At 46.9% G+C, this 21,613-nt stretch overlaps 2 protein-coding genes and 1 long non-coding RNA gene across 6 annotated transcripts in view; 2 read left to right on the top strand and 1 right to left on the bottom strand.

Moving 5' to 3' along the window:
* setbp1 (SET binding protein 1) overlaps positions 1–11,196 on the bottom strand; it is a 29,897-nt gene extending 18,701 nt beyond the window's left edge. The window contains exons 1-3 of one of the 3 annotated variants that reach the window (XM_057032833.1): positions 10,468–11,196; positions 6,465–6,534; positions 4,655–5,244 (exon numbers count right to left, since the gene is read on the bottom strand). In XM_057032833.1, coding sequence (XP_056888813.1) covers positions 4,655–5,086 — 432 coding nt within the window. In that variant the 5' untranslated portion in view covers positions 5,087–5,244; positions 6,465–6,534; positions 10,468–11,196. The remainder of the gene's footprint in view (positions 1–4,654; positions 5,245–6,464; positions 6,535–10,467) is intronic. The other 2 variants (XM_057032832.1, XM_057032834.1) reach the window with 2 other exon arrangements.
* A 27-nt stretch (positions 11,197–11,223) lies between these two features.
* LOC130525754 (uncharacterized) lies at positions 11,224–14,747 on the top strand. Its single transcript, XR_008950565.1, has 2 exons — positions 11,224–11,358; positions 13,413–14,747. It is a non-coding gene; the product is annotated as an uncharacterized LOC130525754 (long non-coding RNA).
* A 1,620-nt stretch (positions 14,748–16,367) lies between these two features.
* cdk7 (cyclin-dependent kinase 7) lies at positions 16,368–20,426 on the top strand. 2 transcript variants are annotated; one of them, XM_057032857.1, is made up of 12 exons: positions 16,368–16,487; positions 16,690–16,749; positions 16,832–16,865; positions 16,961–17,028; positions 17,115–17,183; positions 17,894–18,004; positions 18,084–18,202; positions 18,369–18,468; positions 18,562–18,648; positions 18,730–18,879; positions 18,986–19,124; positions 20,007–20,426. In XM_057032857.1, exons 1-12 carry the CDS (start codon positions 16,422–16,424, stop codon positions 20,036–20,038), a joined length of 1,035 nt encoding a protein of 344 aa, XP_056888837.1. In that variant the 5' UTR covers positions 16,368–16,421; the 3' UTR covers positions 20,039–20,426. The 2 variants fall into 2 exon arrangements, with proteins under 2 accessions (XP_056888837.1, XP_056888838.1); XM_057032858.1 differs by lacking the exon at positions 16,368–16,487 and adding an exon at positions 16,596–16,628.
* Positions 20,427–21,613: the final 1,187 nt, after the last annotated feature.

Genomic DNA, 21,613 nt, shown 5'->3' with positions numbered 1-21,613 from the left:
TGACCTTTGGGACAGATTGAGAAGATGGTATGTGTGTGTCTGATGGAGAAATTAGCTACAGTTCCAACCAAATGGTCAACACACACACACACACACACACACAGACACACAGATCCAACCCTGGGGTAAAAAAGCAAAGGCCAGACTCCAGTTGTCTCAACCCTGACCCATTCATACAAACAAACAATTCAGAGACACAGAAATGCACACACACACACACACACACACACACACACTGGAGCTAGCTAAATGGCTATTACCTTGTGCAGCAGGGTCAAAGTTCAGCTGCACTCTTCCTTTGTGTGCATGTGCAGCTGTATTTCTGTGTGTGTGTGTGTGTGTGTGTGTGTGTGTGTGTGACTAGGAGTGACCTTGCCAAGTCACTCTTTGTGGTTACACGACAGCACCTCCATAATTCTGATAAGGGAGGACTATCTCATGGCTGTGGCCACGTTTGTGTGTGAATGTGTGCTTGATGAGAGAGATGAACAGATTGTGTTCTGTCTAGACTTTCTAAAGATTCGAGAGATACTCAAGAGCAGATCAGAGGTTAGACGCAAAAACATGTGCGTGTGGGTGTCAGTGTGTCATTCTGGGTGTCGGTGTGTGTTTCAAGTGTGTGTGTGTGTGTGGGTGTGTGCTTGGTTGGGGGGTCAGACACAGATGGACAGCTGGTGTTTCAGTGGTGCTAAATCATTCACCCCTCCCCAGCATTGACAAACACACATACACACACACACGCGCGCACATGCACACACCATCCCCCATCAACCACACAAAAATGCTGCTTAAAGTAGTCCCAGCTCTTACTCATTGCTCAGGCATAATGCCCACATACATACAAACATACCACAAGGACAGGCAAAAAAAGTCAAACATGTCAGTTTGGTGAGGTTATATTAGTGGTGATTATTCCATGGGCACATAAATCAGTCAAGAGTAGCTCTCGGTGGGCAGAATTTAAATCACATACACACTCACTGTCAAACACACAAACACATGCTTCTATTTTATGAGCTCATCAAGTCCTTCAGGTCACCAACCGCCGTCTCAGCCAGGCCTAAAAAAGCTCACATCAGAAGGCTATCATGCACACATCTTCGTGCCCGTGCGCATGCACGCACACGCACACACACACAATTCATATGGCAGCATTCATTTCCTTGTGAATGCACTTGACTAACACATAATAATAACAAATAACTGGGGGACCACCAAGCAACACACACACACACACAGACAGACAGACACACACACACACAGAGCCAGGGGGCCACCAAGTAGAGAGGCTGTCAAGACAAGATAAGTGTTAGTCTCACATCAAGGTTTTGCATAGACACACAAATGCACATACTAAACAACAGTGACACATAGCCTGGCCTGGACTCCTGGAAAAGCTCTGGCTTATCTCTCCCCACAGATAGTGAAATGGATTAAGAGCCACATTTGGCACGTCCAGAGAACTGGACAGATAACCAGGAAAACGCTCTCTCAAACCGCAATCACTGCTCAACATGATTTGTAAGTGGAGGTTGTGTGTGTATGCATGTGTGTAAGAGAGAGGGAGCGAGAGAGAAGGAGAAATGCATGCTAGCTTGCATATACTCCATCACGTGCAGGCATTGGCCTGATAACTACGTCCATGTGCGTATGTGTGTGTCGTTGTGGAGGAGTGATGCAGTGGTTGACCCAGGACCCAATCTGTTAGAACACACACATTCATCTTCTAAACACACACAGAGTGGCCAGACAAAGAGCTGTGTGTGAGGGGATGTTCAGCATGTGTGTGATGTCAGCTGGAGACAGAGAAGCAGAGCCCATCATATCCCATTTATGCGTGTGGATCTGTCCCCTGACACGAGGCAGCTGCTTATTGTAATTGTAACATCTATAAATACACACAGATCACGTTAGCGGTGACACCGCAGCATTCTTCTCAATGTAGCCATTTCTCTGGCTTTTGTACATTTAATAAGCAGAATTTGAGCTCAAACTGTTTTGATTCACTCCAACTGAAGTGGGAATGCTTCTTTAACGCCCTTTTCTGTCTTATTTATTTTCATTTTCAACTAATGTATCGCTTAATTTCAATAAATAAATGTGGGAAATGGAGTAATTCTCTCTTTGCATCAATCCATACATCTCTCTTTCTCTGTTTATCAGAGTCAAATCTCCGTCTTAATGGGCATCCATTGTGTCCTGTCCCCCCTGCCTCCCCTATTCATCACACTACTAGACGCACATGCACACTCCCTCTGAGGGGGCCCCTTAACCAGGCTCTCCATATGCCTGACCCCCACCTCCTCTCTCCTCCTCTTCTTTCCACTACCCCTTCTCCTCTCCCCATCCCCTGCTCACACTCTGGCTTCAGCTCTGTGGCTGCTGCTGCTGCCCTGCTGCCATCTGCCACAACACAACAGAGAGGGAAAGAGTGGGGAAAAGATGGGTGGAAGAACAAGGGGGACAAACCAGGAAGACACGGAGGAAGGAAAGAATGGAACGGCTGAGAAAGTGAGAAAAAAGATAAGAAAGAAAGAGTACATCTGTACACAATATAGCTGAGGAGAAGCTGTCCATCTGCTCCCCTTCTTGCCTCCCCGCCCCTCCCCACACACTGCCTCACTCACACTACAAAGAGAGTATTTAACCCCAACACACACACCAGACACACACACACACACACACCAAACAGACACACACACACACACCAGGATGCAGCGCAGCATTTCTCTTTACTGTGTTCTTCTCCAGTGAACTTGCTTATATTCCACCCTTGAGGTGGCAGGTGATGGTCGGATGGAGGGAAAGCACGCCAGAGGGGGAGGGGGGCAGGTGTGTGTATGTGTGTCTGTGTGTAGGTGGGGGTGGTGAGGTGAGATTGAGAAATGGGGTGGATAGTAGAGGATGAAGGGTTATAACTGATGTGAATCAACACCAATGCATTTTCCCTCTCCTCTCCTCTCCCTCTCCTCTCCTCTCCTCTCCTCTCCTCCCCTCTCTTCTCTTCTCCTCTCCCCCCCTCCTCTCCTCTCCTCTCCTCTCCTCTCCTCTCTCCTCTCCTCTCCTCTCCTCTCCTCTCTCCTCCTCTCTCCTCTCCTCTCCCCCCTCCCCTCCCTGCTCTCCTCTCCACTCCCCCCTCCCCCCCCCCTCCTCTCCTCTCCTCTCCTCTCCCTCTCCTCTCCTCTCCTCTCCTCCCTCTCCTCTCCCTCTCCTCTCTCCTCCCCTCTCTTCTCTTCTCCTCTCCCCCCCCTCTCCTCCCCTCCCCCCCTCTCTCCTCTCCCCTCCCCCCTTCTCTCCTCCCCCCCCCTCTCCTCCCCTCCCCCCCTCTTCTCCTCTCTCCTCCCTCTCCTCTCCCCCCCTCCTCTCCTCTCCTCTCCTCCCCCCTCCTCTCCTCTACCCTCTCTTCTGCTCTCCTCTCATGCTTTCTTTTACAAGGAGCTAAAAGGTCAGCCACTGAGGTGACACCCCCCCATCAACAAACCAAAAGTGTGGTGTTAGATGTACTCAAAATCTGTTAATGACAAATCACCGCCCACAGGGTTTCCTTCCAAAGCAGTAGCTAATTTCTGTTTGAGTAATCACTCACGTTGCACCCATCTACCCTCAGTCAAAAATAGTTTGCGTTCTTCACTTTGTTTTCCACATATTATTAGTTTAAACATAAGGTATAAGTGTTAAAATCCATCATTGCCCATTTCGATTGGCTCCAGGAGACACATATTAGCTGATAACTTACGGTGCCTGTCGGCTGTTTATAGCTCAACACCATCTCGTGGCAGTTTACATGACTAACCTTTTCTTTTTGACTCTATGGCTAATGGAATGTAAATGAGAAAATGAAGCTACAGCTACTTATTCCCATTTAAAAATGTAAAACTCCAAGAAAACAGCAGCTTTATATTATTAAAGGTAAGCAAAACACTCAATATGAAAACAGAATTGACTACAATGATGGGGCTGGGCAGGCTAGAAATACTCCATTACCACATGAGCTCAACAAATCTGTCTAAAAATCACAAGACAGACTAAAACACACACACACAAAACAAAAACAAGGATGAGAATCCTGTTGACAACATGAGGCCTTTGTTCCTGCTGAGCCCGATGAGCTCTGTGACACCGAGATGGCTGTCAGGCGTGGACACACACGCCACTGTGTAGGTCAACACACTCTACAAACACTAGATTCCCCAAAGGACATGTAGATACAGAGTGGCACACACATACACACACACACGCACACGTGCACAATGCGTGATGGGGTGACCCACGAGAGATGATTTCAAGAGAGAAGGAGAGGAGAGGTCTGTGTGTATATGACCACAAATGGAGAGAGCAGACACCAGCTGTCACTTGCTTATGTCAGCCCTATTCTAAGCTCCTGTGTGTGTGTGTGTGTGTGTGTGTGTGTGTGTGTGTGTGTGTGTGTGTGTGTGTGTGTGTGTGTGTGGAAAAGAGAGAGAGACAGTTAGAGAGAGATCTCAGTTAGCCATGACTGGTTTCAATTACGCAGCAAACTTTGACCCTGTGTAACCAAGCATGGAAACAGGAAGTACACAAAGAGCTGGAGTCTTTGGCAGAGGGAGCAGTTAGCTCGGAGATAATCAGACAGAACTGACCCAGTGATATTGGATATGCAATGATGGTGCCTTACCCTTTTTCTGGGAGGTCCCCGCTCCTCATCTCTCTGGCCCCGCCCAGAACCCGTCCCTCCTCCTGTTCTGCCCTGACGTGCCCCTTTGCTCTCTCCGACCGGAGGCCTGATGGTCATCCTGATCTCGGGAGGGCAAATGTAGTTCTCCAGGTTCTTCGGGGGCTTCTTGGTACGCTTGGTGGTCTGAATCTTTAGCTTTAGACTTCCTTCCTGGAAACTTGCTTCCTTGATGGAGAACTCCTGCTCCTCCAGAAGCCCCTCGCCCTGTTCATCCAGCCCCTCCCCTTCGCTGATGGTACCAATCACATCATCAATGCGCGTCAAAGTGGTGGCCCCCGCTCCTTCGTGGGCTCGTTCATTCGGCGCCGCCCTGCCTCCCTGTAACTCCGCCTCTTTGGGTCGGGCCGAGCCAACCAAATCCCTTGGCTCCATCCACACTCCCGCCAGAGCCAGCCTGGATGGGGGAAGCTGTGGCAGGCAGCCAACAGGAAGTCAGGGAACAGTTGTCTGTTGAGTTGGTTGATTGATGTCAATCAGCTACTGGGGTTGAGTCGGTAGTTCCACGTGAACACAGAAAACCCAGGGACAGTCTGCAGAGAGAACAGGTGAATGACATGATTAGGAACAGAGGAGTGCAGCCCCTTCCCATTGCCGTCCTCAGTATCTGTCTCCGTTACCCATGAAGGCATCACAGCTCAAAACGCCCATTAGCATTTTGCACCTTGCATGAATAAAACTCAAGCCTGACACCCACTGTAACTTCCCTCTCCCCACTCTCTTTGTTGCTCGCTCTTTCATCGCCTCCCCCTCCCTCAGTCGAGCCCGTGCAGACACTGAAGCAATCAGCGCATAATAAGACATTCCTTTTCTCTGCGCTAAAACCAGGCTGAAGTTAGCCTGAGGACACAAGAAAGGGGGAAAAAAAACTAGGCTGACTTTTTTTTTTTTTTCACTCTCTTTTCACTAGTGCAAGGGAGGAGGGAGTCACACGTGGGTAAAAGGGAAGGCTGCAGAGAAAGACCGAGGGAAGGAATCTAAATTCTTTCGCCAGATGTGGTTTACGAGCCAGTCTGGAAAAAAAAAAAAAAGGAGCGTCTGACCCGTTTCACACATGTATCTAGTGGCACCTATACACCAGCGCATTAAAAACTGTCACTGCAGCTCTGAGCTGCGCAGAGTTCTGGATGGCAGCCACTTGTTGGAAGATTGGGGCTTTCCTTTTTGGATCATTTCACATGCGGGCACAAATATTACATACTCCCATCAACATATGCACTTACACAGGCAGCTCGCTTATGAGCGGAGCCTGCAAACAGAAAGCAACCAAAACAAACACTGGACTACACTTCTCACTATAGCTCCAGGGAATCCCATAAGTCAATATGACATGAGGCATGACTGAGCTGGAAGTGGGGAATGCTGTCTCACACACTGAGTTTGAGCTGACACCATCTTCACTGAGGTGAAATGCTGCGTTTCCACAGTTACGACCGGCCCGTGAGCACCAAAGGTTTACAGCATATCAACCAGTGTTTGATATTGTCACCTAACCCTCGCCCTTCGCCATCCCAGGCTCTGACAAATGCATTTTACACCACGTTGGTGCATGTGCTGCTCTGTGGCTTTTCTCCATTCTGTACCAGGCCATTCCACTGTACCAACAGCTGATCCGTCATAATGCTTCACAGCACATTCTTACGGCTACCCGCTTAGCCTTTTAGGTCATGGGGCCTGGGTTCACCCTGGGAAGGGTTCCAGAGAATCACAGAGCTGACAAACAGGCAGGCGATCGCTCTACAACCACACCTACAGGCAAGACGGCGCTACCACTTTGCATCAGATGCTGCCTTCGGACAGTGGGTAGAATACACCGTGAAGATCTAAAATAAAACAAAAAAACAATTTAGCCATCATATAACAATGCCAAATATTGTGGAAGCCCATATATTAAAGAGCAGTTAACTAATCACAGTCCACAGTGTTTTAACGAGCTCGTCAAGGTATGAATTCACGCAAGCATTGTCCACAAGGTTAAAGCCATTTGATAGATATTCGCAACATTTGATGATATGAAAAGCTCTGTTTCAATGAACGCTCTGCTCAGCAGAAAGGCCTGACAGCCTGAAACAATACAGCCTGTCAAAGCTGATTCATTAGGAGTATTTTTGATGTAGGTTCTGGTGGTCCGGCGGTTAAATCTGAAGCTTATGAACTCAAAGTCACTCCGACGGGCTTTCTCCATAGTCTGTTTTCCAAAGCGAAACAATATGTCGTAAGATTTATTTCATATCCCGCAGGATGTCTTTGATTTCCATTAATTGCATGAATACCACGCAATTAATGACCTCATTTCACTTTTCACACGGGAAGCTTTTTCCTGAATAGTGGCTCTTCTGAAAACAGTGGTGTCCTGGACAAATATCCCGATGGTGGCTAAGGTTGGTGCAAGGCAAGACACCAATCTCTACAATGGTATTACCTGTCAGATATAGTGTGTAAGCCCCCTTTAATCGTTAGCGCTCCCACTCAGAAGAGGCTTTGAAGGAGAAGGGCTACAACAATCACTGGCTACACCTTCCCCACGTTGTTACTTTTGATGCCAATAACCAGAAGACAACGCGTCCAAGGTCTGTCCTGTTCTGAGACTACAGTGCCCCCATGACCAAATTTGGTCCTCCAGAAACGTATGTGTCCCTAATGTCAGCTGGGTGACTCGCCCTTGTGGCATGTGTGAAAGCCACCCTGCGTGTCATGTGACTGGGGACAATGACAGGAAAAGACACAGCTGCCAAACACAACATCGCACACGCATGCACACCTAAAAAAAAAAAAAAAAATTTAAAAAAGGAAACTGCAGCTTCGTTTTGAAGATTCAGCGCCCCCACCTCAAAACCCTACACCACATGACGGCGAAATGGCCTTAAACATTGCGCGTAAACTACTTAGCTGGGTCATGACCAATCTTCCTCCCTCCCTGCTTGGTGCCCTAAGCTGTGTTAGTTCTCTGTTTCTGGCAGACGGGCCTGGGAGTTTATGTAAGACTGACCCCTCCTCGGGCCTCCCTCACTCAGCCCGAGCCTCGCTGTCTCCCCTCGCTCTTTACACGCACACGCTGTGGCAAAGACACATGCAAACCTCGCCTCGCCTCAGACAGCGGGGTGATTGTGAGCGACCAGAGTCGCTGCATAAATAGCTTTATTATGTAGCGCTAACCAGCTTCCCTCTTCAATGGCATATGGCTCTGGATGTGGAAGTGCGTGAATCAGACACTCCTCCATCATTTTACCTTGTCCTTTAAAATCAATTACGATAAGGCACGGGTAATGGAGTACGGGGGGGGGGGGGGGAGTGAATGATGCAGCCACATGAAAAAGAGAACCTGAATGTGAGTATGGAGCCGAGGGAGGGCGAAAGAAAGAAATGGCAGCAGAAACACAACCTTTTAAGGCTGCATACCCAGCCTGCAGCCCAGAGCCTGAGGTGGACTCGTGCACACATGCAGAGAGATGAGCACACGTACACATGCGTGCAGCCTCAGACGCAACAACACGTCCACAAGTACGCCAAACGCTGTATGATTGCACAGGGTGAAGAGTCCGTGCCCCCCGCCCCCCACCGCTCCTCTGCTCTGACGCGAGTGCAGCAGTCATCTCTGACTGCAGATGAGCGTTTCACAGGAACGATGAACACGGCCCGTTTGCCATTTTTCATTTATCTCCTTTTTGCTTTCATTCCAACTCTCTGGTGAAGGGGCAATCACACAAAACTAGTGCTTCTAGAATGGTCCAATCTTTGGTTGGAAACAAATCAAACGGACGGCCTCAGCCTCCTTCCAAATCCAGGGGGCCAGGACTTTTCAAAGTGCATCGGTGTTCCCGCCTCAGACAAGGTGAGAGAAGCCACATTTCTGATCATGACCATATCACAGAGCACCGTCTGTTTTCCAAGCACGCGTTTTGAACCCCTATTTACCAATGAAATGGAATAAAACACCTAGTTTCACCAGCTCAGCTCTGCTGGCGCGAAGCATGTATTCAACTGGGGCAGCGAGGACAGTCATAAAATACCATGTGTGGGACAGCTATAATAGAAAATGATGGCCTTTCATTCTGCGCAGTCCCACGTGCCCGCGCTCCTCGGCGTGAGCCATATGCTAGGTAGCACTAAAGCCACCCTCACCTAACTGCCCTGCACACGCAGATGAACGTTATACCATTTTAACTGCAGCAGAAGCCACAAAATGGCTGTCAGCAAAAACACCTCCCCTTCTCCCCAACTGTCTTCTTTCTTCCCCTCACCTCGCTCTCGTCTTCCCCTCACCTCTGTCCTTCCCCCTCTTCTCCGTGCTACCTCTTTTCCTTTGCCCTCCACCTCGCCCACCCCCCCCCTCCACCCCTCCTCTCGCTCCCTCCCTCGCTCTTTCTGTGTGTTCTGCCAAAAGGGTGCTCCAGTGCTGATATTCTGTTGAGGGAGCCTGCCAACAGTTAGATTTGTCCTTGGATCCCGTTCACATTCACTCCTCCCCCTCTCTGTGATCCTATTTCGACCCGGGGTACATGGCACAGAACGGGATACACCTAATCGATTTCTCATGCTCTTATTTAAAGATGGCATGGGCACGAAAACGCTGCCAGTTTCAAGTCCTCCGAACCCGTTAATGGGAAGGGATAGACGCTGTATCTGGGGCTGAATCGCCTCCATTATCGCCCAGTCACGCACTTTCCTCACAATCCTGTCTTTTTCTATGCCTTCTGCCCAGCGCCCATTTCCACACCTCCGATCTTATCCAGGCCAGAGACCTGGTCTTTTATTCAACACTTGCCTTGACTCATTCAAGTCTGTCTATTTATCTTCTACGGCTGTGCTTCAGCCCGAGCTTTCTGCTGGATGCTGATAATAGTGGCACACTGCCATTCACTTTCAGTCCTCGCCTTCCTTCACACGTCTGAACCCATTACGTTCGACCAGGAGTTCCTGACGCCGCTGTGAAAGTAACAGGTTATTGATAAATGCAGACTGCGCGCAATGTGAAATCACACATTTGTATGCACGCTGCCGTCTCCAGCGCGCCACAGCAAGCGTGGACGTTGTCCGTTTAAAGAAACATGAATCATAATTGAAGCAATGTGGGAAAATAAACAAGGCGCGCAAGTACTGAGTGTGCTTCCTCGGCGCTCCTGGCATCTTCTGGTTTGTCCCTGTCTGGCCCCCACCAGGTCCAACGAGCAGAACCAGTAGGAAAAACCACATTACGAAGGAGTGCACGCAGTTAAATGTGGCATGACTCCTGAAGCAGCAACTGCTGATGGCTGAGTGTCACACACTGCAATGCTATGTGGAACATCAATGTCAAGGAAGGCGCGGGGGGGGGGTCCACCCCTGGGGGGAAAGGCTGATCTCCAGCATGAGCAGCAATTCTTGAACTGCTCATTGTCCAACATGGGGCGGACACTTCATCTCTTTCAGGTTATCAATTTATCACTCTGTTGCACCCCAAGATGCACGCAGACTGAGTAATACAGCCCCCCCCCCCCCCCCCCCCCGACACCCTGGGGGGGAGCTGCGTGTACGTGCAAGAATGCGTGCACGTGTGTTGGTAGAATCTGGTGGCATGTGACGATAAGCAATTTGCCGTATTTCGTGTCAGTGGGGGAACAACACGGCACGTATAGACATGGAAAGCATGTAGCATGCAAATGGGGGGGGCGACATAAAGGCGCAGGGGGACGGGAACATAAATAAAGAAAGGTTACACATTTACGGCAGAGGTGTATTCAGGTGTGGAGTGTGGCCGGTCACCCGGAGCTACTTACCCATGTCTAATGTTGTCACACACTCGGCTCAAAGGTGTAAATATTTTATCAAGATCATTTACAATCCGTTTAGGCGCATTTTACACAAACGACGGATGGGTTGACAGCCTCCCGGGGAGCTGTCAAACGGTGCCAGAATATATGGGTATATTTTTTTTTTTTGACAGAAAACCCCAAAGAAAATGGCGTCAACGGTGCTTTGGAGAGGGGGGAAAAGGCGAAAATAGGATTTGCAGCCGATCTGATGACAGCCGTAAGGTAGGCGATCAAGACGAGGGAAATCCAGTCGGAAACTTGGCCCTTGTGTCCGGTTCCTCGCAAAAACGGGATTTTTCACGGGTCTGGCTCCGGTGGCGGAGAACCGCGGCGGTGCAAAGTGCGTCTCCGATTCTTTGCAGGATCGCTGGTCACTCAGAGAGCTGTGATCCCTCGCAAATCCGCTACTCGGTTGGTGGAGGAGGAGGGGGGAGCAGGACTATTACTGCAGTCAAAACAAGCCCGCATCCGACGAAAGCCCAAATCCAGCGAGATCCAGCCACAGCGTTCAACCGTCAGTACCGTAGAACCGGGGAGCCGACGCAGGAGCGCAGGTTTGGGTCGCTTTCCCTCGCCGTGTGCATCGGACCAGCGGATTCTCTCTGCGTGTCTCGGTCTTTCTCTCTCTCTCTCTCTCTCCCTCTCTGTCTCTGCTTTTCCGATCGGTGAATGTCAGGTCCTGGAGCCTGGTGTCTGGTAATGATCTCACCCCGCAGACTGAGAGCTGTGGCCGAGCAGAGCCGAGGCAGGAGGAGAGGAGCGACATCGCCTCCAGCTGGCAGCCTGCGCCATCGCGCGTCTCCTGCTGCAACTTTCCTCTGACATATCCGTCTCCGGTGGGTCAATAACCTACTGGTAAGCATCTGGCAAAACGTTTGTTCTTCTCATTGACTCAGTAAAGTAATTGTCTCCTTTTTCCCCTTCAAAGTGCTAAAGAGCCTTTAAACATTTAAAAGTTCCCATGGAGGCAAACTAGAAGGGAATCAATAGTAATAATTTCATTTATCAATTTTATTGAATAAGAATAATGAACTGGATATTATTGCTATTGTTGTTGACTGGAGATGTTCCTCCCCACTTTCTCCAGTGGTTACCACTTCACGTTGACTTCATCAGATTGTGATCTATAGCACATCCTCTGAGCAGCGTTACCCATGTGTGAGCGCGTGTGCGTGTGTGTCCTGTTGTTCATCTCTTGCACGTTCCTTTACAACACTCTGGAAAACACACATCAAGGCGTCAGTTTGGTTCAGGCTGCGAGCGCGTGCCAACTCTGATCTTCCTGAATAAAACAACATGAAACTAAATGAAGTAGCCGTGCAAATCACATCTGACCTTTATGTCAGGCCGTCCCTGTTGCTCGTCCTTCCTCATCCCCAGCACGTGTGAAGCCTTCTGCACAATGCTCCCTGGGATGTATATAATGTGTATATAATGTTTGTGTGCGTCGGTGTTCCGGATATAAATCTGCCGAGCCATCAGTAGTTTGGGTGTTGTTTTCTCGTGTATTGAGCAGATTCATACAGTATGAATATGATGTGTGTTTGAGTAGATCATTGTAGTCCTGTTTGCCCTGTTTGTCTACGTGTCAGAGCTTTTCTTAATCACACTCAATAAATTAAGGACTAACATTTTCCCCTCGTTGCTTAATACACAAAAAGATTGTGGATTTAACTCTAAAATAAAGAGAACTCACAAATATTTGTGTGTGTGTGTGTGTGTGTGTGTGTGTGTGTGTGTGTGTGTGTGTGTGTGTATTGATTTAGGATGTGTGCAAGAATACAAAGAGACCCCTGAGAGTAAGGGGTCAACAGCTGCTCCCCTACAGCCAATCAATTGTGGTATATCAGTAAACATTACACACACACACACACACACACACACTCACACACACGGAGGGAGGGAGAGAGCGCGAGCGACTGCACTCTGCTCTTGAATCTGTTGCTATGGATACCAGATACAGGCTGCCAAGAGGGAGCAGTTTTCCAGCTTAAACTGTAAATATTGAATTATGATGGGGAGGAAAGAGACAGTGGTGCAGGGCAACGCTGCTGTCTGAACGGTCTAAAGATCCGGATGATCCCTTCATCTCTGCTCATTGCTACAGGAAATCTCCTGCATCATTCATGTTCATCAAGTTCATCATAAGAGCTGCCGCTCTTCCCAAATCGGGCCCAATTTTTCCTTTTTTCTCTCTCTCTTTCACTCCAGACGGAGAGCTGCCCTCATTCCTTCATCTCCCCTTGTCTTTTTGCCTGGAAGATTCCCTCAAGTAGAACACAAAGTAAACGCTTCCCCAGCCTTGATTTATAAGCTCAGCAGTGAATCCCACTCGAAATAGACTTTTACATTCACGTAGCGGCAGTTCTCCTCTCGTCATTGTTGAAAGGCCGAGGGCTGAACGCTGGAGATTTAATTAATAAGTGCTTTTAAATGTTAAAGAAGAAGAAACACGCAGACAGGAAGAAACTAGAGACCCTGAAGGTGACTGTCAATTGGCTTTGTGATGAAAAACATCAGCAAGAGGGGGGCGATAGAAAAATAACACTCATATTCATGACTGAGCTTCAACACTTGACTGCGCCGAGAAAAAAGAGCAGCGGAAGACAACGTGCTAACCTTCAGCTGACATTGCAAGCAGGAGAGACTCACGGTTAATCAATGGAGGGCTTTTCTCGGGGAGTCCACTAATCTCACAGGGCGGCGAGCGGGTTCATCAGAGCTGGGGGACCCCTGGGATTGACCGGGGTAATGGGGTTGGCTCTGTGCGTGCACGCGGGCGCGCGTGCGAAGCAACAAGGATTCCAGGCATTTGGATAGCATAGGCCTGCACGCTCACCTGTGCCAGAAATACTGAGGCGTGCTTAAAGAAACAACAAATGTATGTAAGTGTGTGTTTGTGTGTGCAGGACTGAGGGCATCGCTGACAGAGCGAGAAGTTAATGGGACGTGTGACAGCATCGATTTCTGCGGCCTCTGTGATCTGGCTGGGTTAATGAAGTAAATGACATCTTGGATAGCGCTCCGCTGAGGCTATATCCAGCTCCTGATACACTCAGATAAACTACCGTGGCTTCCTCTTCCCCCTCATGTACCGTCCAAATGCAACAAGGCTGAGCGATCTGATATCTCCAGTGGCTGAAAATCATATTGTCCATTTGCCATCCGAACCCTTCAACTGTTCCTATTCTTTTAATCCTGCGAATTGCAGCGGGAACAACACGGGCGTACCAGCTGCAGACTGACATCCAGGAGAGCCACTCGCATATGCAGCCATGCTTGTAATTCCAGACACACAAACAAAATGAAGAGAAAGCGCTATCACAACACTTTGCTCTCGCCTTTTTTGAACCCAGACTGAGATTTATCTTTAACGAGAGCCATAATGATGTCTGAGAGGAAACGCCGACAGGAACAAAACAACAACAATGCAGATGGGAGCTAAGGCAACAACAAAGACAGCCCTAAATGCAGTTGTCTGCGGACACCCCGCTGGCTCTGTCTACATGAAGAAATGACACTGCACCCATCCCCCTTCTACTTATAGGGATATTATCATAATGTTGTCTCTGTATGAGCCCAGCTATCAAGAGAGCTCATCTAGAAATCCTCCACTGGCCCCTGTGTGTGCTGATGCCTCAGATGCTGAGGGGAGACAGTTGTGAACAAAACAAATACCGCCCTAATATTTATTCAAGCTGACAGCTCTGGCATCTAACAATGCAGCCCAGAACCGACGGTGCCAGTTTAATGCATCTCAGACTTTTGGTAGTAATGATTGTCCTTCTGTTTGTCCTCCCCCTTTCCATTTGCCTTGCAGAAACCGTCTGCAAATGTGAAATGCAATACTTTCTTTTAGGCCCTGATGCCTTTCTCGAGTGTCAGGACAAGTCCACACCCTGCCTTATATAGCTATATTTGAGGTGTGTGTGTGTGGGGGGGCCAGGAAAAGAGATAATAGATTAGAATTATAGATGCAATTACCAATAAGTGAATAGTTCTCAAGAACCGATATTGTTTGTTACAGTTTATGTGAAACTTCACACCTCAAACATCCACCCTGCAACATCCTGTTGTGTTATAACTGTGCATGTGGTCAGATACAGCTGCAGCCTGTGTGTGTACACGTGTGTGTGAGACAGCTCGAGCGAGTCAGAAGCAGAAACACCGAGGAAAACTCCCTAGCTGACAGAACGTTTCCTCTTCCTCTATGACTGTGTACATTAAAGCTTAGGAGAATAATGCACAGCTCCACGCTTGCACTTTGATCACAATAACGCTGATTCATTATTCACATTCATCCTTTTTACATTCTGCCCCATTGTTGTTGTTTTTTTACAGATGCGTTTCTGTTGTGAACCATGTAATGATATGTTAAAAGATGGATATTTTCAATGGATGGATGGATGGATGGATGGATGGATGGATGATGGATGGATGGATGGATGGATGGATGGATGGATGGATGGATGGATGGATGGATGGATGGATGCTAAAATAGAGCGTGTGGCCAGCTGGTCCCATCTTCTGTCTTTATCACAGCTGCACAATCAGCGTACGGTGTTTCTGACGTGCATGTAGCCACAAACTTTGCACAGAAACACACGATAAAGGTCGCTCCTGACTGACCAGAATTTTATTGTTTACACTGAGCGAACACTGGTCCGTGCGAAGCCCTTCCCAGCGGCAGGATGTGGTGGGGTGACACAACACCCATTTCCTACCAGTTTGATAAACAGCCCTGCGGTTTCACTCTCCACCTGCCCGTCAACAGAAGCGCATGCACACACCAGCTCGACGGGATCAGCGTCTGCTGATGTGACATACAGCGTAACCAGTGAGTTACTGTGCACAGTGTCACTGTGTTTTCAGGAGATTTATTGTGACAAACTGTAAAAATGCCGCAAGAATCATTTATGTATCCATAACTCAGCTGTCAGGCTCATCATCCACATGGGCTGATAGGAATGAGCACAAGAACGCCCTCAAATCATATCAGAATTAGTGCAGGACATCAATGTGTCACATTTGTTTTAGAGCCAGTGGTGTAAGCAGGTCTCTCCTCTCCTCTCCTCTCCTCTCCTCTCCTCTCCTCTCCTCTCTCCTCTCCTCTCCTCTCCTCTCCTCTCTCCTCTCCTCTCCTCTCCTCTCCTCTCCTCTCATTGCATGGTTGCATGGGCACATACAATTCTGTCATTCACATCTGTGACCTGTCAAGATATGAATGTGCATCTCTTGTATTAGGCCTGCTGATCCTTCACACTTCTCTTGTCAAACTTAACATTAAAATAAGGAGAAAGAGACAGAGACAGAGAGAGAGAGCGAAAGAGGGTCAAAGGAGAGGAGCCATGCCTAATCCTGAGGGATGTGAGGGTATCTGCTGTGTATGGAGATGGGATGTAGGGATGTGCTCAGTGTTGCATGGATCAGAGAATCTTCCTAACTGACAGAAGAGACTCCCAGGAGACTGGTGTCAAACTTCAAACTACAAAAAAATGTGGAAAAAAAAGCAACAGAAGCAGAAAGTATTTTATAACTAGTGCATATAACTAGTGCATCATGATTAATAAATGAATAAATGAATAAAGTACATTTTGATTACTTTATGACAAATGTTGGAGGATTTTCAGTAATTAATGTCATTTGTTGGGGTGTGGTGTGAATTTTAAAAAATGAAATATATCACAAACACTTTTGTCATTTTGATAGTTGGATTTTTTTTTAATTATTTTAAAGGGTTAATAGTTATAAGGAAACGGAGACTACAGGGCTTCGACAGCTTTTAACATTATGAGTAATTCTTAAGTATACTCAGTAGATGGCAGTGTTGCTCAGGATAGCCCCTTTGTTTGACCCGGAAACAGTATCTGAGGCCCTTTAACAGGTCCGGAAGTACCAGCAAATAACAGTTAGCCATCATGGCGCTTGATGTAAAGTCCAGATCCAAGCGTTACGAGAAACTTGATTTCTTGGGAGAAGGTCAGGTGCGTAGAGATCAACATCACAATTTTCTGACCCATTTTCGGTCCCGTTTTACGAACTAGATGTTCCTGTTGGATGTTTGGATGTAGGCAAGATTAGCTTGTTATTGTCAACAAAGCTTTGCTATGCTCACACACTCGCTGGTAATGGAAATAAAGATGCTCTGTGGTCGTGGACATAATAATAAGTGTTTCTTTTCTTCAGTTTGCCACAGTATATAAAGCCAGGGATAAAACCACCGATACTATAGTTGCTATTAAAAAGGTAACTACAATTTACTCTGAACTTTTGTTGGCATTTCTTTGTGATGGTCATGTCAAATACTGTCATTCTCCCTTTCTTGTAGATTAAAGTTGGCCACAGAACAGAGGCAAAAGATGGTACATTTTCATTAGTGATCTTTAATTGATGAATTTTTTTAAAGTTTTTGATTTACAAAACACTGTTGTCATCTACCCTTGTCATGAATGATCAGGTATTAACAGGACTGCTCTGAGAGAGATCAAACTCTTGCAGGAACTGCATCATCCAAACATTATTGGGGTAGGCACCTTATGGAAGCACATCTTCTCTTCAGCAGTATATTTCTTCTCATTTTCCCTAAGACTTTAATGAACTGTGTATTCTAGCTGCTGGATGCCTTTGGACACAAATCCAACATCAGCCTGGTGTTTGATTTCATGGAAACAGACCTGGAGGTTTGTATTATAATGATTACACTAATTCATGTTTGAAACAACAGATTTTTTATTTTACCTTACTAATAATAAAGTGAAAAATCACATGTTTACATTTAGCTCTGTTGAGTTTTATTCAAAAAGATGGATAGACGGGTGTGCTGTTTTAAAAATAGTCTTCCAGTATTGGTTTGATAGCAATCCACAGAAGGACTGAAACATTTCATAAGTACAAGGTCAAATGTCATACTGAGCAGTAGATAATGCAATCAGCCCCAAATGCAGCAGTGTAAGTGCTGTCGTCTATTAGACGCATCAAGGAGGTTACTAAGGCCTCCCTGTACTTTCCACCTTTTCCTTCGTGCGGTTTCAACGTACCAAGACGCCAGATGGATGCCTACCACACATCCAGCAGCCTCTAATGGGACCATTAAAATGGAATAAGTGTGCTTTAAAAAGAAAAAAATCAATAATGTTCCACTCAGGGCTCTCACAGTGAAAGGATACCATTAGTGTCTGCCAGATTACAGTCATGAGGATGACACATGATGCTCACCTTGTTACTGGTGCTAAATTTCTATTTTTGCTCCACACCCTTCAGAGATTTGCCTGTATTGAGTTTGTCAGTGACTAAATTTTATTTATTTTTTTCTGAGTGGGTTATTGTAATCTTCATACCTCATATTCCACCTAATTTCAATACTTAATCCTACTTTCCTATTTCTTCCAAGGTGGTCATAAAAGACACAAGCCTAGTTTTGACTCCGGCTAATATCAAAGCCTACATCCTCATGACTCTTCAGGGATTAGAGTATATGCACCAACACTGGGTCCTACACAGGGTAAGAACACTTGAAATCCCAGCACATCTGCTCCTGGGCACAGACAGAAATGAACAGTTTGAGATTTTGTATTTTCCAGGATCTGAAGCCCAATAATCTGTTGTTAGACGGCAATGGCATTTTGAAGTTGGCTGATTTTGGATTAGCGAAAGCGTTTGGGAGCCCAAACAGAGTTTACACGCATCAAGTTGTTACAAGGTCTGTGTTTTTCAGTCCCGTTCGATTTATTAGAACACAGGCAGACTGTTATGCAATTTAGTATAAAACAGAAGTCCATTCATTTCTGTTTGTAAAGACGCCTGTGACAAAGTGACTCTGTTTTGAGACTTGTAACTTGAACCCTGGTTATTTGTCATTATCCCAGGTGGTACCGCTCCCCTGAACTCCTGTTTGGGGCCAGAATGTATGGTGTGGGTGTTGATATGTGGGCAGTGGGGTGCATCCTGGCTGAATTACTGCTGCGGGTAACAACCTTTACGACAGAGATAATCGTGTGTTCCCCGTGCAGAGATGCACTCTTGCTAACGCTATAGCTCTGCATTTCTCCTTGGGTATAGCTACCGTTTCTTGCTGGAGACTCAGACCTTGACCAGCTGACTAAGATCTTCGAGGCTCTGGGGACAGCCACGGAAGAGTCATGGCCTGTTAGTTTCGCCATTTCTTTTTCTCCACTGTTAATTTTTTTCACATGTGGGAGTCATTGCAAATGCTGAATATTTTTGCAGGGTGTTAGCAGTTTACCAGACTACGTGTCCTTCAAAATATTTCCTGGCACGCCACTGGAACATATCTTCAGTGCAGCTGGTGATGACTTACTTGAGCTTCTGCAAGGCCTCTTCACCTTTAACCCTTTGATGAGGACCACAGCAACACAGGTAAACCCAACATTAATATTAAATATTTACATATCTTTGTTTATTAGATATACATTCGGGAAATGAGTGAATGTTTTAGCACGACTTTGACTGTTCTAATCTCCAGGCACTAAAGATGAAGTATTTCAGTAATCGACCTGGTCCCACTCCTGGGCCTCAGCTTCCCCGACCCAACTGTTCAGTTGAGGCTCTAAGAGAGAAGGAACCTGTAGGACTCAAGAGGAAAATAGAAGGCTTGGACTCAAGTAATTCACCCATTTGTTACATGCACGTAGCCGAATACAATACGGACCACAGAAACCCATTATTTTTATCATATACCCTATTTTCAGGACTATAATGCTGGTAAGCTAAAGCCACACCGCTTGATGGGTTGTTGGAGCACTACAGCCACCGTAGTCAGAAGCCTCACAGAGTCACACACACTGTGCCTCAACATAATATTATGGTGTGTGTGTGTGTGTGTAAGATCCCAAAATGGCAGCTAAGAGAAATGCTTATGAAGCAGATTTCAAACTCAAGGCTATCGGTGACCCAGTAGAACATGGGAATAGATCATGAGTGAATGAATTAAGTTTGACTTAATACTGTTTTTAGCAGGTAAGAGAGAAAAATATGTTACAGCTGAGAATTTCAGGACGTTCCATTCAACCCAAAATGTCCTTAATAGAATATTTTCAACCTCACAAACTGTTCCTGCTGTCTTCCTGTTTAAACACACTACACCCCGAAATCTTCTCTGGCGTTTGATGGAACTGTGCGATTCAAAGGGTGTTGGGTCTATGTTTAACTCCAGTTAGAAGCTCAGAACTTGGTCGAACCCACACACATATGTGCAGATCATTTAGTGGATTGTGGTGTGGTTTGTTGTGCTGAAGTATACAGCGTTATTGGGAGGTTCAAAGCAATTCCAGCTCCTCCTGTGGTGTGGAAAATACATGCTTTGAGTCTACCCAGTACTCAGCACTGCAGATCATTACAGAGAGAATTTCCATGTACTCAGTGGCTGGAAACTTTAGTGTTTAGCAGATTGCTCGTAATGGCTTGGTTCTGATTTTGCTGGACGAGAATGGCATTTGAAAGCGCTTATTTTAAAAAAATAATGATAGTTTTACTTTTGTTTTCAGGTTTGATGATGAAGAAGAAGCTCATTTTTTGACAAGATGGGAAATCACCCTCTACCGTGCGTCCCAGCCTTCCTCGTCACTCAGGACTGTCTGCTGAAAGGAAAAGAAAACCAAAACCAGCAGAGGGGGAAAAAAAATGGCGTTTTCTTCAGGACATTGTAGAGATTGTAGCTGTGAGTCGGTGTAGACTTCCTAGACAAGATGCTACTGAGCATTCCACGGAGCGCCGTGCCGTTGGTTCGGGTCTTTCTGCAGTGTCCGTGATGCCGAAGCTCCGGAAGCTTGTTGGAATATTTCTATTTATGTGACTTTTGAGAAGAGCCAAGTTTGAATGATTCCTCTTTATGTATTTCTTTTGTATGTTTGATCAATAAATGCTGCAAAGGAAGACGTTCCAGCGGATGTCGGAACGGTCAAGAATCTGAAACAAGCTTTTTGAAACTACAACAGCTACGTTCCTCCCTATGCAGGTAGAATTCCTGAAGGCGTTCGGACTGTCAGTTAAGTCTCACTTGACTGTCATTCCATGTAAGGTGGCGTGTGGTTTGACACACGAGTGTCCGTGTGCCAGCGGGCGTATCTGTCTTCCATCCTCAACGTGACTGTGATCCAACGCAGTTTGACATGTGGAAGGTCTGATGCGGCGGCGGCGTTTGGCCGTGTTATTGGTCCTGTCGGAACTGATCGGAGGGAGGAGGCATATTGCAGCTCAAAAGCACAGCCTCAGATTTCCTCGTTGCGATCTTTTTTTTTTTTCTTCCTGCAGGCTGAGACAGACTCTCATCATTTGTTCTGCATCTGAGTTTGAAAACCAAAATCCTACGGTTTTCCCTTTGGCAGCTGTGACCACAGACTTCACCAATCAGACTAATAAGTAATTGCAAAAATACAACAAAGAGGAAATAACTGTGTCTGTTGGCAGTCTGGCTGCAAATGTGCAGTTTCATCAACTGATTCTGGCCAGGAAATCCACTGCTGGCACAAACCCAGAGAGCACAAGGTGTGTGTGCAAAACCTGGTACCCTGATCACAGAATGTGGGCTGAACTGAGTGAGTGAGTGGGATATGGTGCTGAACTAAAAATATAACGGTTAAGCTTCCACAAAACAACATTCAACAAGAGCTGAGTGCTGTACGCAGCTTTACTAAATGCTGAGGAAATAATGATAAATGACATCGCTATACAAATAACACTGGAAGACATAGAGGCCACTTTCACTATTATTCTCAACTGTCAATTATTTCAACCACTAAAATGTCTTTTGCTGAAATGCTTCTTTCCATTTCCATCACGGGTACAAGTGGCCGAAATGAGCTTCCTCCGTAGGGTGGCTGGGCTCTCCCTTAGAGATAGGGTGAGAAGCTCTGCCATCTGGGAGGAGCTCTGAGTAGAACCGCTGCTCCTCCGCGTTGAGAGGAGCCAGATGAGGTGGCTTGGGCATCTAGTCAGGATGCCCCCTGGGCGCCTCCCTGGTGAGGTGTTCAGGGCATGTCCCTCCGGTAGGAGACCCACGGGAAGACCCAGGACACGTTGGAGAGACTATGTCTCTCGACTGGCCTGGGAACGCCTGGGGATCCCTCCGGATGAGCTGGAAGAGGTAGCTGGG

The sequence above is a fragment of the Takifugu flavidus genome, chromosome 5 (genome assembly GCF_003711565.1).
Source record: "Takifugu flavidus isolate HTHZ2018 chromosome 5, ASM371156v2, whole genome shotgun sequence".
Taxonomy (NCBI): domain Eukaryota; kingdom Metazoa; phylum Chordata; class Actinopteri; order Tetraodontiformes; family Tetraodontidae; genus Takifugu; species Takifugu flavidus.
Note: the sequence above shows the minus strand (reverse complement) of the source record. Positions and strands in the feature narration are given on the sequence as shown.

What these genes read in the sequence shown, in the direction of transcription:
- cdk7 (XM_057032857.1), top strand. Translation starts at nt 16,422, where the DNA reads ATGGCGCTTGATGTAAAGTCCAGATCCAAGCGTTACGAGAAACTTGAT. An exon ending in CTATAGTTGCTATTAAAAAG is followed by an intron (nt 16,750 to 16,831) that starts GTAACTACAATT and finishes CCTTTCTTGTAG; the next exon opens with ATTAAAGTTGGCCACAGAAC. An exon ending in AACACTGGGTCCTACACAGG is followed by an intron (nt 18,005 to 18,083) that starts GTAAGAACACTT and finishes TGTATTTTCCAG; the next exon opens with GATCTGAAGCCCAATAATCT.